We start from the raw sequence: 15,043 nt of genomic DNA, 5'->3' as shown, positions 1-15,043 counted from the left end.
TGCTATTCTATTGTTTTCTATTTCTTTGCACTGTTGATTTAAGAAGGCATTCTTATCTCTCCTAGCTATTCTCTAAATAGTACAATTGGGTATATCTTTCTCCCTCCGGTTTTGCTTCCTTCGTTCCTCAGCTATTTTCAGAGATTCCCCAGGCAGCCACTTATCTGAAATGGTTTAGGTTCTCCTGCTTGAGAAAGGGGTCTGGACTAGAAGACCTCCAAGGTCCCTTCCAGCTCATTCAATTCTAAATAGTACAGAATAACTGGGAGAGGGATCTTGGAATCCTAATGGATGACCATTTAAATAGGAGCCAGCCGTGTGCAGCAGCTGCCAAAAAAGCCAACACAGTTCTAGGCTGCATAAACAGGGATAGAAATCAAGATCATGTGAAGGGTTAATACCACTTTATAAGGCCTTGGTAAGGCCACACTTGGAATACTGTGTCCAGGAATACTGGTATATGTTATGCTTATAACGTCCTTTCTATCTTGATCATTCTGAGGAAGAGGAGGAGAGCAGGGTCTCCTGTTTGAGCAGGGGGCTGGACTAGAAGACTATCCAATTCTATTCTGAAGGAGAATGGAGAAGAAGGAACTAAGGGTCTCCTGTTTGAGCAGGGGGTTGGACTAGATGACCTCCAACCTCCCTTCCAACTCCATTATTCTGAAGAGAAGGAGAACAGGGTCTCTTATTTGAGGAAGGGGGGCAGGACTAGAAGACCTCCAAGGTCGCTCCCCATTCTATTCTGAAGGAGAATGGAGGAGAAGGAAATAAGGGTCTCCTGTTTGAGCAGGGGTATGGACTAGATGACCTCCAAGGTCCCTTCCAATTCTATTATTCTGAAGAGGAGAGCAGGGTGTCCTATTTGATGAAGGGGGCTGGACTAGAAGACCTCCAAGGTCCCTCCCCATTCTATTCTGAAGGAGAATGGAGGAGAAGGAAAAAGGGGTCTTTTTTGAGCAGGGGGTTGGACTAGAAGACCTCCAAGGCCCCTTCCAATTCTATTATTCTGAAGAGAAGGAGAGCAGGGTCTATTATTTGAGCAGGGGGCTGGACTAGAAGACCTCCAAGGTCCCTCCCCATTCTATTCTGGAGAAGGAACTAAGGGTCCCCTGTTTGAGCAGGGGGTTGGACTAGAAGACCTCCAAGGTCCCTCCCCATTCTATTATGGAGGAGAAGGAACTAAGGGTCTCCTGTTTGAGCAGGGGGTTGGGCTAGATGACCTCCAAGGTCCCTCCCCATTCTATTATGGAGGAGAAGGAACTAAGGGTCTCCTGTTTGAGCAGGGGGTTAGACTAGAAAACCTCCAAGGTCCCTCCCCATTCTATTATTCTGAAGAGAAGGAGGGCAGGGTCTATTATTTGAGCAGGGGGCTGGACTAGATGACCTCCAAGATCCCTCCCCATTCTATTCTGAAGGAGAATGGAGGAGAAGGAAATAAGGGTCTCCTGTTTGAGCAGGGGGTTGGACTAGAAGACCTCCAAGGTCCCTTCCAGCTACAGTCCGATCGAACTCCTCGGCGGGCCCCGAGGCAGCGGAGAAGGCTCAGCCGCCGGGCGGGGCTTGTCGGGAAGGGGCGCGGCCTCCGCGCAGGTGGGCGGGTCCCGGTCCCACCTCCAGCTGGAGCGTATCTAGGGCGCCTGCAAGGACTTCCCTTCAGAGCGACGGTTGGGCTTGCTCGCACTGCTTCCTTTCTTGAGACTCCCAGCCCCATGATGCACGGCCAGCTGTCGATCCCGGCTCCTCTCTGCCTGCTCTGCGCCCTCCTGCTGCTGCTACCGGGGGTCCCGGCGATGATCCCCGGGGGTCTTTCCCGCATATCCGTCACGAGTCCGGAGGTGCGGCAAGCCGCCACCTTCGCCGTGGAAGAATACAACGCGCGCAGCACAAACGGCAACTATTTCAAGGAGTTGCTCTTGGAGGACGCGCAGTCCCAGGTGTGTGTGTGTGGGGGGGGGGGTAATGGAGGGGGGAGGAAAAGCCTCCTTGGGTTTTTTTGGAATAGCCAAGGCACTGTAGGTTGAATGGGAAAGAATTGGGGGGCTCTAGGTACAATGGGAAAGAATTGGGGGCTTGTAGGTACAGTGGAAGGGAATTGGGGGGCTGTAGGTCCAATGGGAAAGAATTGGGGGCTTGTAGGTACAGTGGAAGGGAATTGGGGGGCTATAGGTCCAATGGGAATGAATTGGAGTGCTGTAGGTCCAATGGGAAAGAATTGGGGGGCTGTAGGTCCAACGGAAGGGAATTGGGGGGCTGTAGGTCCAATGGGAAAGAATTTGGGGGCTGTAGGTCCAATGGGAAAGAATTTGGGGGCTGTAGGTCCAATGGGAAAGAATTGGGGGGGGGGCTGTAGGTACAGTGGAAGGGAATTGGTTGCTGTCGGTAAAATGGGAAAGAATTGGGGGGCTTGTAGGTACAGTGGAAGGGAATTGGGGGGCTGTAGGTCCAATGGGAAAGAATTGGGGGTCTTAAGTCCAATGGAAGGGAATTGGGGGACTTAGGTCCAATGGGAAAGAATTGGGGGGCTGTAGGTACAGTGGAAAGGAATTGGGGAGCTGTAGGTCCAATGGAAAAGAATTGGGGGGCTTAGGTCCAATGGGAAAGAATTGGGGGGCTTAGGTCCAATGGGAAATAATTGGGGGGCTGTAGGTCCAATGGAAGGGAATGGGGGGGCTTAGGTCCAATTGGAAAGAATTGGGGGGCTGTAGGTCCAATGGAAGGGAATTGGGGGGCTGTAGGTATAGTGGAAGGGAATTGGTGCTGTAGAACCAATGGAAGGGAATTTGGGGGGCGGTTCCACACTTACGACCTTTGCAGCCTCCCTGGGATCACGTGATCGAAATTCAGACACTTGACAACTGACTCGTATTTATGACGGTTGCCTGTCCCGGGGTCATGTGATTTCCCCCCTTTTGCGACTTTCGGACAAGCAAAGTCAGTGGAGGAAGCCGGATTCACTTAACAACCGTGCTAAATTGGACTAGATGACCTCCAAGGTCCCTTCCAATTCTATTATTCTGTAGAGGAGGAGAGGAGGGTCTCCTGTTTGAGCAACTGGCTGGACTAGAAGACCTCCAAGGTCCCTTCCAATTCTATTATTCTGGAGAGGAGGAGAGGAGGGTCTCCTGTTTAAGCAGGGAGCTGGGCTAGATGACCTCCAAGGTCCCTTCCAATTCTATTATTCTAAAGAGGAGAGCAGGGTCTCCTGTTTGAGCAACTGGCTGGACTAGAAGACCTCCAAGGTCCCTTCCAATTTTATTATTTATTCTGTAGAGGAGGAGAGCAGGGTCTCCTGTTTGAGCAGGGGGCTGGGCCAGATGACCTCCAAGGTACCTTCCAAGTCTGTTATTCTGTTATTATTCTGTTGTTGTTCCTCTCTAGCTATAGACTACTTCCCGGGTTGCTATCTATCTATGCTGCTGAGCCTGTTCTGGGTCCCCCCCCCTGTAATTCACTTTAAGGTCACATTACTGGTTTTCCTTCATTTAAATCCAGGTGGTCGCAGGGGCGAAATATTATCTGACGATGAAGTTGGCAAAAACGGATTGCAGGAAGGCCGTTGGCAACCGGAAGATGTACAAAGAGATCCAGAACTGTGAACTCCCTCCGAGGGCTCAGCAGGAGGTGAGAGCCAATGCCAAAATCTGATTATGTCCTTGACATTTAATGGACTAAAGCCACCTTGTTTGAGGTCAGCAGGTCCGGCTGTAAAAACAAAACGGATTTAAATTCTTTTCACGGATGGCTTCAGTTTAAAACAAGGGTGAGCTGTAAGGAATGAGAATTGGGAGCTTGGGGGGGGGGCTGTCCACACAGCATCACATAACAGGCTAATTGGGTTAGGAATATTTTTCCCCCTTATGACCCTATGGCACGGGTGCCAGAGGTGGCACGCAGAGCCCATTCTGTGGGCGGGCGCACCGTCGGCCCAGCTCCATTGCATTTCTCACAGTCGTTTGCATGGAAACAAAAAAAATGTGGGACTAAAAAGAAAGAGAGAGAGGGAGGAAGGGAAAGAGAGAGAGAGGAAGGGGAAGAGAGAGAGGCAGGGAAAGTGAGAGAAAGGGGGGAAGAGAGAGACAGAGAAAGAGGGAGGAAGGGAAAGGGGGAGGAGAAGAGAAGGAGAAAGAGAGAGAGACAGAAAGAGGGAAGGAAAGAGAGAGAAACACAGAAACAGAGAGGGGGAGATGAGGGAAAGAGAGAGGGAGGAAGGGAAAGAGAGAGAGGCAGGGAAAGAGAGAAAGGAGGGAGAGAGAAAGAGGGAGGGAGGTAAAGAGAAATACACAGAGAAATGGGGGGAGATAAAGAGAGAGAGGCAGGGAAAGAGAAGGGGGAAGAGGGAGAAAGAGGGAGGGAAAAAGGAGGAGGGAAAGATGGGGAAAGAGAGAGAGACAAAGAGCGAGGGAAAGAGAAAGAGAGACACAGAAACAGAGAGAGGGGGAGATGAGGGAAAGAGAGAAGGAGGGAAAAAGAGAAACAGAGAAACGGAGATGAGTGAAAGAGACGAAGGAGGGGGAAAGAGAAGGGGGGAAAAAGAAATGATATTACAAAAGTTTTTCTTTTTTATTGTTGCTAAACGTAATAATTCAAATGGGGGGGAATGAAGGGGCATAAAAGTGGAATGATCACATTTTCCTTAGAACAATTAGTTATGCCTTGCTTATCATTATTTTAGGGAGTAAAACCTCATTATTCAGGTTAAATGGCCGGGTTGGCACTTTGCGATAAATAAGTGGGTTTGGGGTCGCAGTTTGGCCCCTCAATCTCTAAAAGTTCCCCCCCCCCCCCAGGTGCTCTGTGATTTCCTAGCAAAACCAGGGAGTTCTGAGTAGCTTATGGCTCCATCTTCTGCCCCCCAGGCTAAGCAAATGGGTCAGTGGTGGGCCAAGGGAGTTGTGTGAAGGCAGAGAATCTTCCCCACAACTGTCGGGGCACCAGAGTTTTGAACTGATCCAGTTTCCATGGGAACTGAATGATGACCCCCCTCCCCAAATGATGAGTTTATGGCAATGTTTCTCAACCTTGGCAACTTGAAGATGTCTGGACTTCAACTCCCAGAATTCCCCAGCCAGCGAATGCTGGCTGGGGAATTCTGGGAGTTGAAGTCCGGACATCTTCAAGTTGCCAAGGTTGAGAAACACTGGTTTATGGTCTTTATGGCAAAATTCCAGCGTTTATCTTGGCAGCTGGACAGGATTAATGGGGACAGATATTCTTAGGGGTTTGGTAAATTAGAAGAGGCATTAAAGTTATCTCCAAGATTGATTATGTCGTGCGAATTCAGCCTCTTTGGATCTCTATGGTTTTCGGGCAATGTGGTTTTCTGTGAGTCTTGGCCGGAAAAAACCCAAAGGGATTTTAGAGTAGAGATTAGGCAAATCCTGGCTCCAAAACAGTAACTGTGAGTAACCTTGGAGTCCCAGTGGAGGATCACTTAAATATGAGCCAGTGCTTTACAGCAGCAGCCGCCAAGAAAAGTAATGCAATCCTGGGTTGCATAAACAGAGGCACAGAATCAAAATAACACCAAGTATTATTATCACTTTATAAAGCCTTAATGAGGCCACACCTGGAATGCTGCATCCAGTTTTGGTCCCCACCTTAGAAAAAGATGTTGAGACTTTGGAAAAAGTTCAGAGAAGAGCAACTAAGAGGATTAAAGGCCTGGAGACTAAAACATACGAAGAACAGTTGCAGGATTCGGGTCTGGCCAGGAAGGACTAGGGGGGACATGATAGCAGTCTTCCAGTATTTGAGGGGCTGCCACAAAGAAAGGGGGGGTCAACCTGTTCTCCAAAGCAGCAGAAGGCAGGACAATTAACAATGGATGGAAACTAATCCAGGAGAGAAGCCATCTAGAACTAAGGAGAAATGTCCTGACAGTGAGAACAATTAACCAGTGGAACAGCTTGCCACCAGAAGCTGTGGGTGCTTCAACACTGGAGGTTTTTAAGAAGAGGCTGGATAGACCCTTGTCTGAAATGACATAGGTTCTCCTGCTTGAGCAGGGGGCTGGACTAGAAGACCTCTGAGGTCCCTTCCAGCTCTATTCTGATTAATGACTCTCAGGGGCAGCCAGACCATTATCCCACCACAGCTGCTGGATTTGGGAAAGGCCTCCACCACACAATGGGCCACTTCCACAAATATTTTGGCCACTGAGTAACGAGCTTCAGCTGTGAGGTCCAGGGTGGAGCCGAACAACTCCGGATGGATCTGTTTTATTGGTTACTCGACTGTCAAAATAAAGCCGGGTGTAGACACCTGGCAGTCAGAGGCAAAGAATGTCACAAGTTGGTCTTTCTGCATTTAAAGATTACTCATCCTCCGTCAGGGAAGAAGGTGGGGCCTTTTTCCAACCGAGTGACTAGCCTGCCACTCATCTCAAAACCATGCAAATAAGGTCACCTGAGACATTGTCTATCCCCATTCTTCCTCTTAGGCTGCCACTAATTATAAACCTCTGCGTGTGTCTCGGCAACCGGTTCACCGACAAATGCGCGATAGACATATGCGCGCCGACAAAACCGCGACGGAGAAATTAGCGCCGTCAAAATCGCTAATTGGTTTTCGACAATAGCGCGACGGACAAATGCGCGCCGACAAAACCGTGTCATCAACAAACTATAGACAGCCCAGTGAGTGTGCTGGGCCTTTAACATAGTGGGACGCATATACGTACGTTATAACGTACATTATATGCAGTCAGCACACACCAGTTGAATAACACGTTTTATTTATACTGAAGCCATGGATATTACTAAGTCACAGAAAGGAAAACAATAATATGTGCAACTCACCCTAACTCTAACCCTAACCCTAAATTAATTCAAATTATTTAGTGACATAATAAATTTTTACTGCTGAGTTTTTAAATGGTGTGCGGTCACATTGAACTAATTCGCTAATCAAACAGTAACAGTAATTTTTTCGATTTTATTGTGCTTGTCATCGGTTCCACCACAAAACCGCGGTAGACTAAACTAAAGCGTGTGTGACTAAAGCGCGGTGACAAAACCACACCGTCAAAACCGTGCGACAACAGTGCGCGACAGAAGCGCGCTGTAACATAACCCTAAAAATAACCCTAAACCTAACGCTAAACCTACCCTAAACCTAACCCTAAACCTAACCCTAAACCTTACTTAAGTTAAATCGCGCTTCTGTCGGCGCGCTGTTGTCGGCGCGCTTTTGACATCGCGGTAATAGCGCCGCGGTGTTGTCGGCGCGCTTTTGACGTTCGCGGTTATGTCATGCCACGCTTGTCATCGCACTTTTGTCGGCGCAAATTTATCGGCGCAAATTTGACGTCACGTTTTAATCGGCGCTATTTGTCATCACACATATGTCTATCGCGCAATTGTCGGGTCACTTCGGCAACCAAAAACAGCAGAGATGTGAAAAAGAGATTTCTGTCCAACCTCTGCTTTCGTAACCTTATATGATTTCTCAGGGGCTAAGACACTGAGCTTGTCGATCAGAAAGGTCGGCAGTTCAAATCCCTAGTGCCGCATAATGGAATGAGCTCCCGTTGCTTGTCCCAGCTTTTGCCAACCTAGCCGTTCGAAAGCACGTACAAAAATGCAAGTAGAAAAATAGAACCACCTTTGGTGGGAAGGGAACAGCGTTCCGTGCGCCTTTGGTGTTGAGTCATGCTGGCCACATGACCACGGAGACGTCTTTGGACAGCGCTGGCTCTTGGGCTTTGAAACGGAGAGGAGCACTGCCCCCTAGAGTCGGGAACGACTAGCACACGTGCAAGGGGTACCTTTTACCTGTATCTAACTCATTAATAAAACTATTAAGATGCGCAGATCCAAAGATCTTGTCCTTGCTGTGTTCTTCTTTCCAACTTAATTAAGCCAGTTTGGAGGCCCTTTTTTTAAATATTTTTTTTAATTTTTTTTTAAAAGACAAACAAAACATATAAAACATACAACCTGCAACTGTTTCACATAGCGTGCCGTTTGGTTACAGGTTTTTGTGCATCTCCATTCTCGCCACTTACAATTGTATATCAAATCACAAATTATCCATTGAATAAATACATTATTATCATTTTTCCACTATGATTGTTATTCCTTCATTTTACACAAAATATTCTAGGTCAGTGTTTCTCAACCTTGGCGACTTTAAGTCCTGTGGACTTCAACTCCCAGAATCCCCCAGCCAGCACAGCTGGCTGGGGGATTCTGGTGAGTTGAAGTCCACAGGACTTAAAGTCGCCAAGGTTGAGAAACACTGTTCTAGGTATTGGGTTCATATAGATAGCATCATTACACATCAATTGTTCCACTCCAGTTGTTATTCCATCATTTAGAACAAAATGTTCTAGATATTGAAATCATGCACGCAACCTCATTCCATTGCCTCGTATTATACTGGAGGATCTTTTTCGAGTGGGGGTCGCTCAGGGAATTATGGGTGTCTCAGCTGCCCAGAACTTCCCGTGTCTCAAAGGAAGATGGGATGAGCAACTTTGTCAAATGCTGGGCTGAAATTCAGAGGCTGACTCCTCTCGCTAACGACCGCATTCCGATCAAGGGCTAAGAAAGAAGATTGCTTCACAACATCATATGTTTGAGGCTCTTGCCCAATAAAACATCCAGCTGGCAGCTGATACATTTCCTGCATTTTCCTCCTCTTCCTTTTTTTTTGAAGACAGATATCTAGTCTCTCTTGGTATTTGAGGCTACAGCTTCCTTCATACTTAATATGTTGTTGTTGTTGTGAAGTTGTGTCTGACCCATCGCGACCCCATGGACCACGTTCCTCCAGGCCTTCCTGTCCTCTACCATCCTCTGGAGTCCATTGAAGCTCAGGCTGACTGCTTCGGGGACTCCATCCAGCCCCCTCCTTCTCTGCCGTCCCCTTCTTCTTCTTTTGCCCTCCATTGTTCCCATAATGAGGCTCTTCTCCAGGGAGTCCTTCTTCTTCTCCTTAGGTGGCCAAAGTCTTTGAGTTTCCTCTTCAGGATCCGGCCTTCTAAAGAGCAGTCAGGATAGATCTCTTCTCGGACTGACCAGTTGGATGGCCTTGCAGTCCAAGGGACTCAATGCAGGAGTCTTCTCCAGCACCAGAGTTCAAAGGCCGCCATTCTTCAGCCTTCCTTATGCTCCAACCTTCACAGCCATCCGTTTCAACTGGGAAAACCATCGCCTTGACTAGACACACTTTTGATTGGCAGGGTGATGTCTCTGCTTTTTAGGATGCTGCCTAGATTTGCCATCGCTGTCAGCTCCTCTCCATTAGTTAATTAGAAAGTAAGACCATGAGACTCCATGCGTAGAAATCAAATGTACTTTTACTAATTAAAAATGGTTAAAAGGCAATGCATAGCGAAGTCTGAATAATTAGGCGCGAAAGCAGTTGATATATAGAATAGCCCATTCCCCACCCCTTGGCATCACAGTCCCAGCCCAATCATAAGTCTTCTAAATGTCAGGTGCAAGATAACTTCAAAAGGCATCACGAAGATGGAATGTCAGTGCCGTTAGACCTGGCGGAAACACCCACGCATGCGCAGTCCGATCAGTCGATGAACTCCAGAACCTTCCACCAGCACAATGAGTAACCCCTCCCAAATACCATGCCCTCCCTCCCCGTTTCATGGCAGCTGAAGCGATAGCAAAGCAGAAGCTGACAATCGCTTTCCTCCCCAGGAGCAAGCCTCTTTTAATTCTTTAGCAATAGCAGTTCGACTTATATACCGCTTCATAGGGCTTTCAGCCCTCTCTAAGCGGTTTACAGAGTCAGCATATCGCCCCCACACTCTGGGTCCTCATTTTACCCACCTCGGAAGGATGGAAGGCTGAGTCAACCTTGAGCCGGTGAGATTTGAACCGCCGAACTGCAGTTAGCAGTCAGCTGAAGTGGCCTGCAGTACTGGACTCTAACCACTGCGCCACCTCGGCTCTTCAACTCCTTGGCTGTAGATCCCCATCTGTGGTGATCCTGGAGCTCAAGAAAGTAAAATCTGTCCCTCCCTCCATTTCTTCCCCAGCTATTCGCCAGGAATTGAGGGGGCCAGATGCCATGATCTTAGTTTTCTTAATGTTCTCTTATTGTTAATAATATAGAATATATTAATTGTAATATAGATTATATAGAGTTGGAGGAGACCTCGGAGGTCCATGTAGTCCAACCCCCTGCTCCACGGAGGAGACCCGAGACCAGTGTTTCTCAACCTTGGCAACTTGAAGATGTCTGGACTTCAACTCCCAGAATTCCCAGCCAGCATTCGCTGGCTGGGGAATTCTGGGAGTTGAAGTCCAGACATCTTCAAGTTGTCAAGGTTGAGAAACCTGCCCTAGACCATCTCAGACAAAGGATTGCCCACCAAATCTCTTCTTGAAAGCCTCCAGTGATGCAGGGCCCACAACCTCCGGTTGATTGGATGGGTGGTTTGGTGACTCGGGGAGATGGGACCTGTAGTCCACTCTGCCAGGACTCCATATTAAGAAAGGCAGGCTAAATCCTTTGATTATAGAGGGTTTGTACCAAGTTTCGCATTTAATTTGTTTCCATTAATATGAACAGATTTTTATATACTATCTATGGGGTCCTTGATGCTCCCTTAGTTAAGTTGTTTTCTTGCAGACGTCTCATGACCCAACTAGGTAACATCTTCAGTGCTAGAAGAGAAAGGGGGTTTGTAGAGAGGAGGAGGAAAAGACTGTGGGGGTCCTTGGTGCTCTCAGAGCTTGGTTGTTTTCTTGTAGGCATTTCGCGACCCAACTAGGTAACATCTTCAGTGCTAGAGAAGGTGTTTATCAATGCCCGCCAACAGGGTAAGCCACTGTATAGGCAGTCCTTGGCTTACGACCACAATTGAGACCAACATTTCTGTTGCTGAGTGAGACATTTAAGTGAACTTTTGCCCCGTTTTACAGCTTTTCTTGCCACGTTTGTTAAGTGATCACCGCAGTTCTTAAATTAGTCACCCGGTTGTTAAAGTGAATCTGGCTTCCCCACAGGCTTTGCTTGTCAGAGGGTCGCAAAAGGAGAACACCTGACCCTGGGACCCTGCCCCCGTCATAAATGTGAGTCAGTTGCCAAGCGTCCGAATCGTTTGAACATGGGGATGCTGCAGCGGTCATAAGTGTGAAAAACTTAATTTGCTTTTTCGTAGCTTTGAGGCTGTCACTAAATGTTGTAAGTCGGGACTACCTGTATATAAACAGAGAACAAGCCCTACTCCCTTCTAGCACTGATGATATTACCAAGTTAGGTCGTGAAATGTCTACAAGAAAACCAAGTGCAGAGAGCATCAAGGACCCCAACCGTCCTCCTCTTCCTCCTCCTCCTCTTCCTCCTCCTCCTCCTCTTCCACAAACTCCCCTCCATTCTAACTCTGATGATGTTCCCTAGTTGGGTCATGAAATGTCTGCAAGAAACCCACCAAGCTCAGAGAGCATTAAGGACCCCACATTCCTCCTCCTCCTCCTCCTCCTCTTCTCCTTCTCCTCCTCCTCTTCTTCTTCTCCTTCTTCTTCTTCTCCTTCTCCTCCTCCTCCTCCTCCTCCGATGATGATGATCTCTAGTTGGGTCACGAAATGTCTGCATGAAATCCACCAAGCTCAGAGAGCACTAAGGACCCCACATTCCTCCTCCTCCTCCTCCTCCTCTTCTTTTTCTCCTCCTCCTCTTCTCCTCCTCCTCCTCCTCCTCCTCTGATGATGATGATGTTCCCTAGTTGGGTCATGAAATGTCTGCAAGAAATCCACCAAGCTCAGAGAGCACTAAGGACCCCACATTCCTCCTCCTCCCCTCCTCCTCCTCCTTCTTCTCCTTCTCCTTCTCCTTCTCATCCTCCTCCTCCTCTTCCTCTTCTTCTCCTCCTTCTCCTCCTCCTCCTCCTCCTCCGATGATGTTTCCTAGTTGGGTCATGAAATGTCTGCAAGAAACCCACCAAGCTCAGAGAGCACTAAGGACCCCACATTCTCCTTCTCCTTCTCCTCCTCCTCCTCCTCCTCCTCCTCCTCCTCCTCCTCCTCCTCCTCCTCCTCCTCCTCCGATGATGATCCCTAGTTGGGTCACGAAATGTCTGCAAGAAACCCACCAAGCTCAGAGAGCACTAAGGACCCCACATTCTTCTTCTTCTTCTCCTCCTCTCCTCCTCCTCCTCCTCCTCCTCCTCCTCCTCCTCCTCCTCCTCCTCCTCCTCCTCCTCCCTCCTCCTGTGATGATCCCTAGTTGGGTCGTGAACCGTCTACAAGAAAACCACCAAGCTCAGAGAGCATCATTTCAACACTGACTCACAAGTTGTTATTTCCATTGATAATTTATATAACCCCCCCCCCCAAAAAAATGACACAAGCACTGATTAATTGGGTGTCCCTTCTCCCCCCCTCCCTTTATTCTCTTTTAGGAAGTAACTTGCCACTTTGAAATCTGGTCCCGCCCTTGGCTGAAACAGACCGAGATGACAAAGATGAGGTGTAACTAATCTGCACAGCTGGGATGGACTTACGAGATGACCCAGCATGGGCCAGTGTGTCCAGCGGTCAAAAAACATCTGGGATCACAAGCTGAATTTACAGGAAGCGTTGCTTTTTCTGTCATGTATGACCTTTCCCAAATCACGAGTAAAAAGTCTTAAGCCCCAGTTCACATTTTCACGACATGCAGTGTATGTGGGTGTGTAGATATACCATATTTTCCGGAGCATAAGACGCACCCATTTCCCTCAAAAAAGAGGCTGAAAATCTGGGTGCGTCTTATATACTGAATACAGCATATATATTTTTTGGCCTCCTGAAACCCCGCCCCCTTCACCAAAAGGGCCCTGCATTGCCTTTAGGAGGCTTTCAGGCCGTTTTTTTGCTCAATTTTGCCCCCCCAGCCCCCAGGAGCACTCTATAAGCTCCTAAAGTAGTGTTTCTCAACCTTGGCAACTGAAGATGTCTGGACTTCAACTCCCAGAATTCCCCAGCCAGCGAATTCGCTGGCTGGGGAATTCTGGGAGTTGAAGTCCGGACATCTTCAAGTTGCCAAGGTTGAGAAACACTGTTCTAAAGGCTATGCATACCTTTTTTTTTTTTTTTGGACAAAAACTGGGCCCGTTTTCACGAAAATTGGCTATTTTTTGCTTGTTTTTGGCCCTCCCACCCTCCGAGGAGCACTCTATAAGCCCCCTAAAGATTATTTATGCCCTTTTTTGAAGAAGAAGAAGAAAAACCAGGCCCGTTTTCACAGTATCTGCAGAGTGCAAAAATGTTTTTGTTTTTTAATTGCCTCTTCAAAATCTTGGTCCATCTTATACTCTGGTGCGGCTTATACTCCAAAAAATATGGTACACACACACACACACATACGTGTCGGGGTGGGTGGGTGTCTTTTCTTCTTCCTCAGTTTCCCCTTCTTTTCTCTAGCTTTGTTTGCTGTATTTTGTGTTCTCTAGTGAGTCGGTTGTTAATTAATCTTAATAAAGTTATCAGCATGATGCTTGTGTCCTTTTCTTGTCCAAATCCTCTCCAATCTCCAGGTTTTGACACCCACAGCACAATGGCACAATGGCTTGTCCAAGAAAGATTTTGCTTTGTCAAGAGTGTGTGGGAAGAATAGGGGTCTTCCCTGGGCTATGCAGTCCATGTGGTCTTTTTTAACCCATGAGTGTCCCACCTGGGAGGAGAGAGGTTCAAGTTCGAGGTTCATTTTATTTATATGCCGCCCTATTCCCAGCGGGACTCAGGGCGGCGCACAAACCCAAGGAGGGGGAAGGGAAAAAACACAAAAAGTACAAAAAGTACAGGGCATTTAAAAACAACCAACAGCCACACGATTCGAGAGGGGAAGGGAACTCATCGACCCCAGGCCTGCCGACACAGCCAGGTTTTAACAGCTTTTCGGAAGGCCTGGAGAGAGGTGAGGGTCCGAATCTCTGCGGGGAGTTCGTTCCAAAGGGCCGGCGCTGCCACAGAGAAGGCCCTCCCCCGGGTAGTGGCCAGATGACATTGGCTGGTAGATGGAACCCAGAGGAGGCCTAATCTGTGAGATCTAACGGATCTTTGGGAGGTAATTGGCAGCAGGCAGTCTCTCAAGTACCCAGGTCCAATACCATGAAGGGCTTTATAAGTGACGACTAGCACCTTGAAGCGTATCCGGAGACCAATCGGTAACCAGTGCAGCTCGCGGAGGATAGGTGTAACGTGGGTTACGAGGTGCACCCACATTCTTGCGCGGCTGCATTCTGGACGAGCTGAAGTCTCCAAATGCTTTTCAAGGGCTGCCCCTTGTAGAGCGCATTGCAGTAGTCCAGAGAGGCCATCAGAGACCCCTGAAGCATCCTTGGTGGGAACTGCAACAGCTGCCAGATGCTGAAGGAAGGAAGGAAGGAGATACATAGAAAGGGATTGAAAGGTAGAAGGGAGGGAAGGAGAAAGAAAGGGAGGAAGGGGAGATAGACTGATAGGTAGGGAAGGAAAGAAGGAAGACAGGAAAAATGGAGGAAGGCAGGAGGAAGGTTACATTGAAAGGCAGGGAAATGGAGAGGGGAGGGAAGGAGAAAGAAGGGGAGATAGATTGAAAGGTAGGGTGGGAAGGAAGGAAAAATGGAGGGAGGGAGGAGATACAATGAAGGGCAGGGAAAGGGAGGAAGGAAGGAAGGGGATACATTGAAAGGCAGGGGAAGGGAGGGAAGAAAAAAGGAATGAAGGAAGGAGAGATAAATTGAAAAGGAAGGAAGGAAAGAAGGAATGGAGATAGATTGAAAGGTAGGGAAGGAAGGAAGACAGGAAAAATGGAGGAAGGTGGGAGATACATTGAAAGGCAGGGAAAGGGAGAAGGGGAGGAAGGAAAGAAGGAAGGAAGGGGAGATAGATTGAAAGGTAGGGAAGAAAAGAAGGAAGGAAGACAGGAAAAATGGAGGAAGGAAGGAGATACATTGAAAGGCAGGGAAAGGAGAAGGGAGGGAAGGAGAAAGAAAAGGAAGGAAGGAAAGAAGGAAGGGAGATAGATTGAAAGGCAGGGAAAGGGGAGGGAGGGAGGAATGAAGGAGGGGCGATACACTGAAAGCGGGGAGAGAGGAAGGAAGGAAAGAGAT

The 15,043-nt window shown here is 48.1% G+C and overlaps 1 protein-coding gene across 1 annotated transcript; it reads left to right on the top strand.

The window, feature by feature from the left end:
- Positions 1-1,623: 1,623 nt before the first annotated feature.
- Positions 1,624-13,444, top strand: LOC106550558 (cystatin-like). The gene is made up of 3 exons (XM_087705338.1): positions 1,624-1,937; positions 3,496-3,624; positions 12,371-13,444. Exons 1-3 carry the CDS (start codon positions 1,713-1,715, stop codon positions 12,446-12,448), a joined length of 432 nt encoding a protein of 143 aa, XP_087561464.1. The 5' UTR covers positions 1,624-1,712; the 3' UTR covers positions 12,449-13,444.
- The last annotated feature ends 1,599 nt before the right edge of the window (positions 13,445-15,043 follow it).

This window comes from Thamnophis sirtalis, unplaced genomic scaffold (genome assembly GCF_051295495.1).
Source record: "Thamnophis sirtalis isolate CommonGarterSnake01/CBP01778 unplaced genomic scaffold, rThaSir2_p1.2 scaffold_2, whole genome shotgun sequence".
Lineage (NCBI taxonomy): Eukaryota > Metazoa > Chordata > Lepidosauria > Squamata > Natricidae > Thamnophis > Thamnophis sirtalis.
This window is presented reverse-complemented; position numbering and strand designations above follow the sequence as displayed.